Genomic DNA, 12,707 nt, shown 5'->3' on the forward strand with positions numbered 1-12,707 from the left:
ATATGTGTGTGTGTGTGTGTTACATAATGTATATAGGTTATATATCAGTACATATATAAAATATACACACATAATATATATAAACACGTGTGTGTGTGTGTGTGTGTGTGTGTGTGTGTAGAGAGAGAGAGAGAGAGAAAGGGCCATCGCTGTGGAAAGGCCTAAGTTTATATCCTATTAGTATGTCTTGTCTTGTGTCCCTTGCTGAACCACTGCCCAAGTCTGTCTTTGTGGACACTTCATCTAGCTTTTGCATTTCTTTCCTAGCAGTTGTAACCTGCATTTGAGGCTTTCCAAAGGGTTTCCTGACAAGGCAATGTGTGACCCACACTAGGTTGACTACTCATTTAAAATTGCTAAATATCAATTAGGTTCACCATCTGCAGATTTTAATCTCTTGCCTTGTACATAGCAAAGTATTTGTGTACAAATTAAAAAGTCAGTCATGAATTAGAATAAAGCGAAATTTTAAAAAGTCATGTCAATATTTTGATTTTTTAAATTTCAAATTGCAAAGCATTTAAGGAAGTGTCTTTTTGGAATGAATTTAAAATGGCATTAAAAGTTGCTGATATGTAAAATTCAACTCATTGGAAAAATGTGTTTTAAATATGAATTGTTTTAAGTGAACAAAAGATGTAATTACTGAGTAAAGTTTTTTTAAAAAAATCAATGATTATTAGATAATAACAACATTTAGGCAGGTGTACTTGAGATGCTTAAAAATATTATGAGGTAGAACTTGTACTAGACAAGAAGTCTGGTTTGCTTGATTTTGAAAATAAGAATGTGTAGGATTCTGATTCACAGTAGTATCTCCAAATCTTTCACTCTGTGCTTCTGAATCTTTCTGCTGCCTGATTGAGATGGAAGAACACCCTCCTAGAGAAGATATGACCAAGGGCAATGGCAGGATGAATATCATGGGAGAAAAGTCCCATGCCATGAGCAGCAGAGAGGAGCCCGTTCCCTCACAGCCCCTCTGTGATACTGTGTATTCTTTGCAGCTCTGTATGAGCGATCATGTGAAGCTTACAAGCACAGAGGAAACTCTTCAGGCTTCTACTTCATAGACTCAGATGGAAGTGGCCCTCTGGGACCAGCTCTTGTGTACTGCAACATGACAGGTATGTTAAGCTCTTCTGTAATAGTTAAATTCCTATGTGTGTTTGCTGTGTACAAAACCAAAATGAAGAAAGTCAAGCATTTAACTTGCTTATTTAAGTTGACATGCTTATTTAGATGTGCATTGTGATTGTAATGTGATGGCCAAAAAGTGTTAAAAAATGTTATAAAGCAGTTAAAAGGTGGTGGTTAAGAGTTGTGTCATTATTTTCTGGAAATGTTCTTTCCTTGTGAAATAATTACCACTAAGTCTTTTGCTTATTAGTCTAAAGCAAAAAGGATGAATGATTTTTTACATCCATAAATGTCAAAAACTTCAGAGAATGTTCACTCTCTTTTTTCATGATGATGTAGATGGAGCTTTTGGCCTCACACCTGCTAGGCAAATGCTTTACAGCTGAGCTTCATTCCCAGTCCTCTATTCTCTTTCTAAATTTATGAAAAAGTGCTTTTTGCTGTCTTTGAATCTTTCTAAAATATATATTTTTATCCTGGATTTATTGGGGTATAATTGACAAAAAATTATATATATTTAAAGTAATCAACCAGATATTTTGAAATATGTATACATGTTGAAATGCTTGCCTTCATTAAGCCAATTAGCATAGTCATCACCTATGCCATTTATAGTTCTTTCTTTTTTTTCTCTTCTTTGGTGAGACATTTGAGATCTACTATCTTAGTAAATAATGAGTACACTGTGGTTATAATCACACTGTACATTACATTATCAGGGCTTATTCATCCTTCATATCTGAAACTTTGCACTCTTTGACGAACAGATCTCTATTTCCCTCTTGCCCATCCCCAGAAACCACCGTTCTACTCTATACTTTTAAGGTGCCTTGTTTAGGGGCTGGGGATGTGGCTCAAGAGGTAATGCGATTGGCATGCACGGGGCTCTGGGTTTGATCCTCAGCACCACATAAAATAAGATAAAAATGTTGTGTCCACCAAAAACTGAAAAATAAATATAAAAAAATGAGTGCTTTGCTTAGATCCACATAATCACATGAATTTTTCTGGAAAAAAAATGATGTTTCTAAACATATGTACTTCATGTAACCATGTATTCATATGCAACAATGTGTAAGGAATAGCTTCTTTACCTAGAAAATCAGTTTTAAAATAATTGTGGTAGATAACAATAAATACATATTGTACATAAATCCTTGACTCTTTCTATGTGACATATGCTCCTGCAAGTATAGGAGCTCAAAAAATCAAGTCTAGTGGATGATAACTACCCTAACTTAATTGGTGTGAGCCATGGCCTCTCTGAACATACAGCACTGTCCATTCCTTTGTAACTGTGTCTGTGCATAAGCTTTCCTTCTCAACATCATTTCACCAACCAAAAGGGGCAGCCCTCCTTTGGAGAACTGTTTCTGTATTACCCTAATGGTATAGAAACAGGTACTTCAATCTCTGCATAACTTGACCCTACACATCTGAAATAATGCTCAGAAAAAAATCAACTCTAGATGATACTAAGGTAATTATGACTTAGCTATACTTTGGTATCCCTGTTATTACTACTATATACTGTCTTGATAAAGTTGTAACTTCCACAAGGAAGGAATTATCCATGGGTTAATTTATGAAGGTTTCAAATAGCTTAAAAAATCCTGATGTAGTTTTTATACCTACTACCTCTTCATGGGTAAAACAAAGTCTGAACATTTTGGCAGTGACTAATCATACGATGCAATTAGCATTAAGATGAAATATATATATATTCCTTTTTGAGTGTGTACCAGTCAAGTGTGAGAGCTCTCAAGGCATTGCTATGAATGTGCCTTTAGCTGTTTTAGAATTTGGGGCAAGCATTTTATCATCCATACTGACAGAAACATTGCAGTGTGATTGCAGAGAGAAATGCACTGGCTTTATTTTGCCAAAAGATGAGTGATCAATAAAATATGTGGGAAAACAGCCAAGGAGATCTTCCTAGATATTGTCAGTGCCAGAGATGATACCAGGCTTTCAAGTTATTCAGGGTCTTAATTGTTTTGCTTTCATTACTGCGGATCAGGCAGGAACAAATAAGTTTTTAAAAGATAGTGGCATCCCAATTATACATTTCTCTTTTATTAGTTAGGAGTTTAATTATCACTGACGTCTAGGGCATGCTAAAGATTTTCATAATTTTGTGTTAACCCTGCTCACAGGATCCATATCTATTGAAAAATCCCAAGATCCATCTATTGAAAAAACCCAAGATCCATAGAAAAGTATAGAAAATCCCAAGGACATTCCATGATCAGTAAGATTTTGGTGTCTGTATCTGCTTTGCTAACAAACTGTTAACAGGTGCTACAGTTTGGGTCTTGAATGTCCCCAAGGGACTATGTATGGAAGGCTTGGTTTCCATCCTGGCACAATTGGGAGTTGGAAGAACATTATGGAACTGGTCCTTAGAGAAGATCTTCATGTCTCTGGAGACGTACTCTTGAAGAAGCTTGTGGGACCTTTGTCTCTTCTTCTTCCTCTTTTGATTCCTAGCTTGATGACAGCAATGTGCTCTTCCAGGCACTCCACAGCATTGCCATCTGGCACACCCACCAGGGACCCAAAGCATGGGGTTCTCCTGATGTTAAACTGGAAACCCCTAAACTGTGAGCCCAAGTGGGCCTTACTCTTTATACGTTAATTATCTCAGGTGTTTTGTTGTGGTGACAGAAAGATGACTAACACAGCAGACTTGGTAAGGCTAAGGTAGGTCACCTTTATAAAGAAAGACATTTGCTGTCACAGGGAAGACTTGGAAATTGATTTTTTGACTGTCCACAGTTTGATTGTAGTGAACAGAAAGTGTTTTAATCATCATAGGTGAACATGTGGTTCAGGCCATGATAAGATAGTTGTACAAATATATAAAGTCCCTTTGGATATACCACTGGTTCAAAGGCATTTTGTTTTAATGCTTAATCATATGGAATGATACTAACTTGATTTTATTCTTTGTAATTGCTATTACCCTTCTAAGACTGAAACTTAACAACATCTTCCAGAAAGCAGAGGTACTTATAGTCTAAATGGTAAGACATGAAAAAAAAAAAAAGTAGATGCACAGTTTTTGATATCGGTTAACTTGGGCTAATATGTGACATAGTGATATAACTAATATAAGCTTAGTTTTGTTGCCATAAATTTAATAAAGGACCTCTGCCTATGGGAGAGAAAATGCAAAATCAGCTTGCTAATACTCTGGTCAATTCATACCCAGGGTCAAGGACTTGAAAATTATGTGGTGAGAATATCATTTCCTTCCCCAGGGTGACCAGAAGAAACATCTTTGAAAAGATACAATACTGAGGAGTTGCAATAAAGTGTCTAATAACATTTGACAACAAGGTACTGCTATAAATACAGCTGGGAGTGAAGCAGAATAACATCCCAGCACTGTGGAGTGCACATTTTTGGGTGGGGAACCAGACATTAGCATAGTCAGTGAGTCACATGTGCAGTGCAACATAGGGCAGCAGGTCCCCTGAAGTAAAATAAAGCGAGAAAAGGGGATTTTGACTGTTGACAGGTGAATTATAAATTTGGATAGAGGGATTAAGAAAGCACTCATTTAGAAAGTTCCTCAAGTTCATTGAAAAAAATCCAGCTCTGAGAAAAACAGAGAAAAAGTCTTTAGTAAGAGGAAATTAACAAGTACAAAGGCCCTGGAAACCGAGGGTACCTGCAGTGTTTGGAAGGCTATGATAGAATGGGGGCAGAAGGTGCATATTCTAAGACAATTCAGTCCTAGTGTATGAGAACTGGCTCCAAGGTGTCCTGAGACCAGAGAAAGAGGTGAGGCCAACAGATCCAGGATTGGAGGGTGCAATAAATTGGAGAACTTACAGAAGCATGATCCTGGGTGGCAGCAAGACCAATTAAGATAAAAGTGACTTCATCAAAGCCAAATTGTACCTGGCTTATCTTAAGCTAGGAATCAGGCACACTCCTGGTGCCAGGGCTTAGTTAGAAAGTTCTAAATGCAATTAAAATGTTTCTATTTGTAGCATCCTGGGTTAACTATACAGGAAAACCCAACTGGGTTAACCTGACACAGTCATGGTGGCAGTGATTCAAGATGGCAGCATCCATGTTATTCCTACAGTGGCCCTTCCCTCAAGTCATTTGGCTATAAAGGGGCATGTTGGGGATGCACAACAGTAGCGTGGTTCATGCTTTGAGCCACCATGTCATGCCTTTTCTGGAAGCAAGACCGGCTAAGACGTTGCTTTAGTTATTGAGCCAAGCTGGGCATTTGCAGGCTAATTTGGAGCACGAGAGAAGGTAAGAACTGTTGGCATCAGAAGTTATGGACCAGATATCAGTCCAGAGAAAGGAAGGAACAAAAAACAAATTACTCCATTGTCTTATCTGAGCCCAGGTAGGTATAGACATATCAAAGGAGATGGAGACCACTTGGGAGGGAACATATTTGAATAGGGAGCCCAGAATTCCAGTTTTGAATATATAAACTGAGGATCTGTTGATTATAAGAACATGTGTAATAGGTACCCTTAAAACCCAGAGAGTAGTCATGACATCCTTGGCAGTGGGGATATATATATTTGGATGTGACTTTATAAGTTAATTTATAATGACCAGCTGGCTCCCACTGCTTGTGACCTCAGTGGGGGGCATATCACATCATAGCTGAGTACTGCTTCTCTGGCTCTACACATGTTGATACCCCAAGAGGCACTTTTTCTTTCTACCAGTGGCTTCTGTGCAACGTCCTAGGACAGGCTCTATTTTTATTAGCTTCCTTAGACATTCTCACATTCATGCAGATCTAAAAACTACTGTGCTGGAATTGAGATTCTTTGATATAAGTGTGCTTAGCCTACCCTGTCATCACCAAAAATTAAAATGCAAAGGCAGCACAGAATGAGAAAATAAAGCCTATGCAGATGCAAAATCTTGTTGCAACTACTCATTTTGCTACCTAAACAACTGCTCTGTTGTTGTTATTTATGTAGTTTGTTGCTGATAAGATTTAATGATCAACCACTAATCCTTGCTGAGGCTCTCTGTTTCATTCACAAATGCAACAAGCATTGTTCACACATATTAATATAAAATATGAGACATTAATTCTGTGAATTATAGATATTCTGAATTTTCTAAATTTCATCTCTGAAAATCTTAAGAATTTCAAGGCATGTGTATATGTATGTAGAGACCAAGTAATATGAGCAATAATTTAGTGACCAAATATTGTTGCATAAATTTTTATTTTCAAAGAAAACTAAGGTGTTTTCACATTGTATTACAAATGGACAAACATTAAGTATAGATTATTGTTTTATAATGCCTTCTGCATAATGTTTTTATGGAAATTTCTCATTACCTAATTCTTATATTTTTAAAAAATCCAGAAATTAGTATGTTTTTGCATGTGATGAGAAAAAAGTTTCTAAGCCATTAATTAGATTTGAGGTGAAACATCAGGTGGATCATGGAACACAAAGAAAAACAAAAATAAAAAAAAACAGGACCATGAACAAGAGTTAGAAATGTTTCAGCAAAGATTTCCAAATAATACTAAATATCAAGACTTTTATTAAACTTAAAGCCAAAAGGAAAGCAGTGTGCTATTGATAAATGAGCACAGAGGCCAACCCAAAGACCAATAAATATCTCCAGAAACTGTGCAACAAAGTACTTAATTTAAAGTTTTTAAAATGCAGAATTTTCCCATGGAAAATGCAAAGAAGGAGAAAAGCTACAGCTAAATTGTCCTTAATATTCAGTATTGTGGATGAGTCACATGAGGTGCCCTTTGACAATCTATTTTTTTGTATTTTATTTTATTATTTTTTATTATTGTTCAAAACATTACAATGCTCTTGACATATCATATTTCATCCATTTGATTCAAGTGGGTTATAAACTCCCATTTTTACCACGTGTACAGATTGTAGAATCACATGGGTTACACATCTATGTTTATACATACTGCCATACTAGTGTCTGTTGTATTTTGCTGCCTTTCCTATCCCTTACTATCCACCCTCCCCTCCCTTCCCCTCCCCTCCCCTCCCTTGTCTTTTTTCCCCCTTTCCCATCACCTCCTCTTATATGTAATTTTGTATACCAATGCAGGTCTCCTTCCATTTCCATGCAATTCCCCTTCTCTCTCCCTTTCCCTCCCATCTCTCGTCCCTGTTTAATGGTAATCTTTTTCTCATGCTCTTCCTCCCTGATCTGTTTTGAGTTGCCCTCCTTATATCAAAGAAGACATTTGGCATTAGTTTTTAAGGGATAGGCTAGCTTCACTTAGCATAATCTGCTCTAATGCCATCCATTTCCATGCAAATGCCACGATTTTGTTATTTTTTAGTGCTGAGTAATATTCCATTGTGTATAAATGCCACATTTTTTTATCCATTCATCCATTGAAGGGCATCTAGGTTGGCTGAGGAATCTGCAGTCATACCAACAGGAATTTGCAGTAATAGTCAAGAACTCATTGATTGGTTGTCCATTGCCTTGAAACTGTTGGAAAATTGTTTTTCTGATAGTAAATTTCTATATCAGTATTAGGAAAAATTTAGACACTTTCCTGATAGTATGATTCAAAGAAAGGGACACAATTCCATGCAATCCTAAAGAAAACTAACTTCATACATGTAGTGCCAGGAGAAACCATAGTCTGGTCATTCTGCTATCTCCAATTTTAAACCACAATCATATATACTTGATGTGCATCATTTAGTGATATGATTAAAATTGTGTACATATATCATGGTAGTGTTGTAAAGAAATATCTATAGTAATGTCAATGTTGAGGTACCATCGTTGTTAAGAAGTATCCTGGGAACGATTCATAGAGATGACTGAAATCCTGAGCTATGTACCTTCCCAGCTGTGCACATTATGCGTGGCACAACATAGTCCAGGAGATCATGAGACAAGCTCTCTAACATCAGGGAGATAATCTGAGAAACAAACACCCCTCAAACAAGGGTCTACGGAGTGATGTTTCCAGCTTGGTCCAGTTCCCTATTGTACTAGGCACGAATGTCCTTTATGCACTGGAGAAATCAAGCTGCCCCCCAGAGTGGGCATTCTGTGTGGAAGGATGTGTAAATAACAGGTTATTTAACAGATTTCTGAAATAGGTTCCATTTGAAGAATTCACATATGGTACAAGGAAGGAAAGTACAAGGGAGGAGATGAGAAAAACAGATCACACATGAAAAAGAAATTTTCAAAAAAAAATTTTTGTTAGAGCTGATAGTAAAGACTGGGGGATACTCATGGTTAAGACTCCCTTTAATATCTGGGGCCAGGAAGGAGTCATGTTAGATATGGTGCCATCCTGCTGTCACTATAGTCACTTCATGACTTCTCTTTGGCATATCTGAATTGTAAACTTCACTCTTCATTCACTTAAGAGTCATTATTAAGTAAAGAAAGAATTATTTGAATACAAGCATGGTGACACCATGACAGTTGATCTGATATTCAAGATGGCTACTAAATGACTAGTGTAGACACTCTGGACAGAGGGAAGAATCATGTCTCAAGCAGGATGGAATAGGATGGCATGGGATTTCATCATATTACTAAGAATGAAGCACAACTTAAAGCATAAATTATTTATTTCTGGAATTTTCCATTCAGTATTTTCAGACCACAGGTAACTGAAATCCTAAAAAGTGAAACTGCAGATAAGGGTTATGATTTGGGTAATTGTGTAGCGAAGAGGAGTCAGCTCAACTGGCTCACATACAATTTACATTATAGGTTTTTTTTAAACCTATAGGATGAGTGGTGTTAGATTTTCTGCTGTACTTTTTACATTTGTTTATTTTTACAGATTTTTTTTGTTTCTTTCACTTCTATCTTCTTGCTAGTATTCCCTTCTCTACTTAATCAAACAGCTCCATTTTTAATCCTCCATTTGATTCATACATTCATTTAATCATTCCACAAGTTTAATTTATACCACCAATTCCCAGATACTGTGCTGTTTGAGGAAGAAAATAAAAATAAACTGCTCTCCTAGACCTTCAGTCAAGTGAGGTGAACACCTATTAATTCATTTAACTCAAACACTTCAAGAATACTATACATTTTTGTATTTGCTATGTTCATACAAGCTTTGCTATAGGAAATTTGTTAACAGAGGCCCTGAGTGTGGGTGCAGTCACAATTAAACTGCTGGCGAAGGCACCTTTGTTGCAACAGATATTTTCATTGCTTGGACAGTGTCCTGGTTGTTTCCGTTCTGTCTTTTTTCATCACAAAAATTGAGATTGGCAATATGCATAGCATCATTGAACATTCATTGTGTTTTGTTTGCAAATGTTACTTGTTTTACAGATTCTGTAATGTTGAAATGTGAGGAATTAAAAGAAATAGTAAAGAAAGAATAATGATTGTCCTGTACTATGACCCCCACATCTCTTTTATGCTGGCATTTGCCTGGAAAGAGCCCCCCCCCTCTCCTATTTGGGGCAGCTTACTCTGGCTGGATTTCTGTAGCTTCTAACAGTAGTTCCTAAACAGGCATGCCAGTATGTCTTCAGAAGGGAAATGCCACAGCAGGTCCCTTAAACTGTACCCAGAGGGGAGAAATGCAAATGCTGCAGGGAAGTTTATTTTGCTGTTCTTTCTTCCAAAAAACAAAATGCAACAGCCTTACCATGAAATGAGATTTGATGAACAATAAAAATACAAATGCTGAGAACCTGGCTAGGTCAACAGCCTGCCTGAGAGTTGCCTTAATAGTCTAACATGTCTAGAATAATAACTTTAAGTCTTAGACACCTCTTGACCCACTCTCTTCATTTACTAAACATAGAAATTGAGGCTCAGAGAAATTCATTTTTTTACTTTTCCAAGATGATAGATAATAATTCATACTTTCTATTGATGATGGCATACTGTTCTGTCTATATCTAATTTTATAAGTGTATATACAATGTTCTCTATGAACAAATGATTTTGCTATAGTGCCATGTAGTAGGTTGAAATCCAAAGGGAGACACTAATAATACCATCTCATGTTAAATGAGCATTTGGAATATGCCAGGCCTGGAAAGAGAACAAGCTCAAGAGAGCAAAAGTCCTTTTAGTGTGACAGTGGCAACCACGTATATGGATGAGCAGACAGACTCCCATAATTTTGTTCGATGTGACTTAGAAACTGAATGACACCCCTTTCAATGTCATGGGAATGAGGCTGTGAAGAACAGAAATCTTTTTTTATTTTTAGAAAGAAAATTTTTTTAATATTTATTTTTTAGTTTTCGGTGGACACAACATCTTTATTTTATTTTTATGTGGTGCTGAGGATTGAACCCAGTGACCCGTGCATGCGAGCCAAGCGCACTACCGCTTGAGCCACATCCCCAGCCCCAGAAATCTTTTTAAGTGAACTTTCAGGAGAGAGCTGTTGATGCTGTGGAGTGGTAGGGATCTAGGTACATCTCACTGAATCTTCCTGTGTTGAAAATATTCAGGTAAATCATGGAAAATCCCAAGACTCCACAACAGGAAGGACAGTCCCCTAATATAAAAACTGATCAAAAGGACCCACATTTGTGGAGCCATGACACCCTGGGCTTTCCCAGGACTCTGGGGTCTGAGCTGGGCTCTGAAGGCCATCACTAGGAGCCTGAAAACTATCACTTAGAGCTGATAGCCCTTTAACTCAGTAAGGCACAGATGCCAAATCACCCTTGGCTTTGACAAATGGACAGTGTGGTGGCGCCCAGGAACTCTGAGATTTAGGGCAGAGACAGGAATGGGTTGACCAATGTCTTATATGTGAACATGAATGTCCATGATGTAGTTCTGTTGTTCTATTTTCTACTGGAGTTTTATCATATGAAATACAGGATAGGGTTTAGTTTAGAAGGTACCTAGGAAGCCCTCAGACCTCCACCATCTTTGAACATCTTTACTAATTCAGAAAGTTTGGTGACTAGCACTAAGTTGCCCAGAAATGTGTGGTGAAGTTGAATCATTTCATTAAGTTGGGCAAGTAAATTTTTCTAGGCCTCCATTTACTCATCTGTAAAGTAAGAGAGTTGGACTTAATAAAAGATAACAGCCATCTCTAACCTGTGTTTCTCTCTGAATAGGAAGATAGTGGAAGAACTTTGGAGAAAGCCGTCATGGGGCTTCACTTCTCAGAGGCACAATACATTGACCAACTTTCCTTGTATATGCAAGGTGGCTGCTAGTGATTTTAAAGTGTGTCCTTATTCATGATACTGAGTGTAATTTTTTTGAACAGTTCTTTAACTGAAGATATAATGTTACAAGTTACTTCATGTAGACACATTGCAGTTCTAGTCTTCTCTGAATTTGTACACCCGTTCCTCATTAGGGGAAATGTAGGCAGCTGGCTTCTTCTCCAAAGAGGTGGTGTGTAGACATGTATTGGACTTCTCTTTTAGGCATCTTCTCTTGACTCAGTTTCCAAAGTGACAGAATCAATTTCCATGAGTGACAGATCTATTAATTTTAAATGCATCTGATTTTTTCTTAGTGAGCTCTTTCTTCTTTTTGGAGAGGTGGACATGAGCATAGCAGATGTGCTTAGGATATTTGCATACTTGAATGTGTAAAATAAACATATTTCTTAGTCATCAAGACAATTTTTTTTTTCCTATAAATGTTTCTTACATAGCTCAAAGGTGTATTACTCTGTGGACAGTTTCAAAAATTGGAAAGCAGACATACTTTAGCAAAATAAACAGAAGCCAAGGGATATTGTATAATATAGTGTCAGTGTTGTTGTTTGTATCAGGCTTAATCAAACTAAACCATCAAGTTAATTTAGCTGCATGTTTATTTGCCTGAACTTTAGAGGGTGGACTAGGTACTGCCAGTGGTCACCCTTTATGAGTGCAGATGAAAGGGGTTCCAGCAAGTTGGAGGAACATGTTTTCTTGTGATAGTTCAAAACTTCTTTTAAAATTTGCCCACAGTTAAAATTATTTTCTCAGTTCTATCTGGCTATTCAGACTACAGAGCAGCTATTTATTGTTTCAAAGTGGTGTTCTCTTAAATTCTATTGTCTGTTTCCTCATCCTTGAAAACTAAATCATATTACGTGATCTCAAAGTTCTCTTATAGGTAATAGTTTTTGAGATTCATGAAAGTTATTTGTTGTGAAATGTTAGAGAAACCTGGTGTTTTTACTTGGGACCTTTTAAATAATCTCACTATAAAGAGCAATCATTTAAATTATGATTCTTTTTTTTTTTATAAGAATAGTTTGAGAGATTATTTTCAATTGTCTCCTCTTTTGTACTTGAAGGAAGAGATTTCTTTTGTTATGTTTTAATGATGCAAGACCATAAATCTATCACACTGACCACTAGCCTATATGAACTGTTAAGGCACATCGTTTATCTTTATTTCATAAACCATGAAAATAAATGATAGTATGGCATTGTAATTGATGAGCTCCCAAGCCTTACACAGTCTTCTACCTATTTTCTTTTACACTGTTAAATCCTTCTTGTGGTAGACTAGATAATTACAGAAAGTAAATGCCACCTCATTTATGTAATTTTTCATGAATATGTTGAAATACAAATTGCCCTGTGAAA

At 36.8% G+C, this 12,707-nt stretch overlaps 1 protein-coding gene across 1 annotated transcript in view; it reads left to right on the plus strand.

The window, feature by feature from the left end:
- LOC117794582 (contactin-associated protein-like 3) overlaps nucleotides 1–12,707 on the plus strand; it is a 202,694-nt gene that overhangs the window by 138,700 nt on the left and 51,287 nt on the right. Inside the window, exon 12 of the mRNA XM_071602719.1 lies at nucleotides 1,008–1,127. Within this exon, the coding sequence (XP_071458820.1) occupies nucleotides 1,008–1,127 (120 nt within the window). The remainder of the gene's footprint in view (nucleotides 1–1,007; nucleotides 1,128–12,707) is intronic.

The sequence above is a fragment of the Marmota flaviventris genome, chromosome 16 (assembly GCF_047511675.1).
Source record: "Marmota flaviventris isolate mMarFla1 chromosome 16, mMarFla1.hap1, whole genome shotgun sequence".
Classification (NCBI taxonomy): domain Eukaryota; kingdom Metazoa; phylum Chordata; class Mammalia; order Rodentia; family Sciuridae; genus Marmota; species Marmota flaviventris.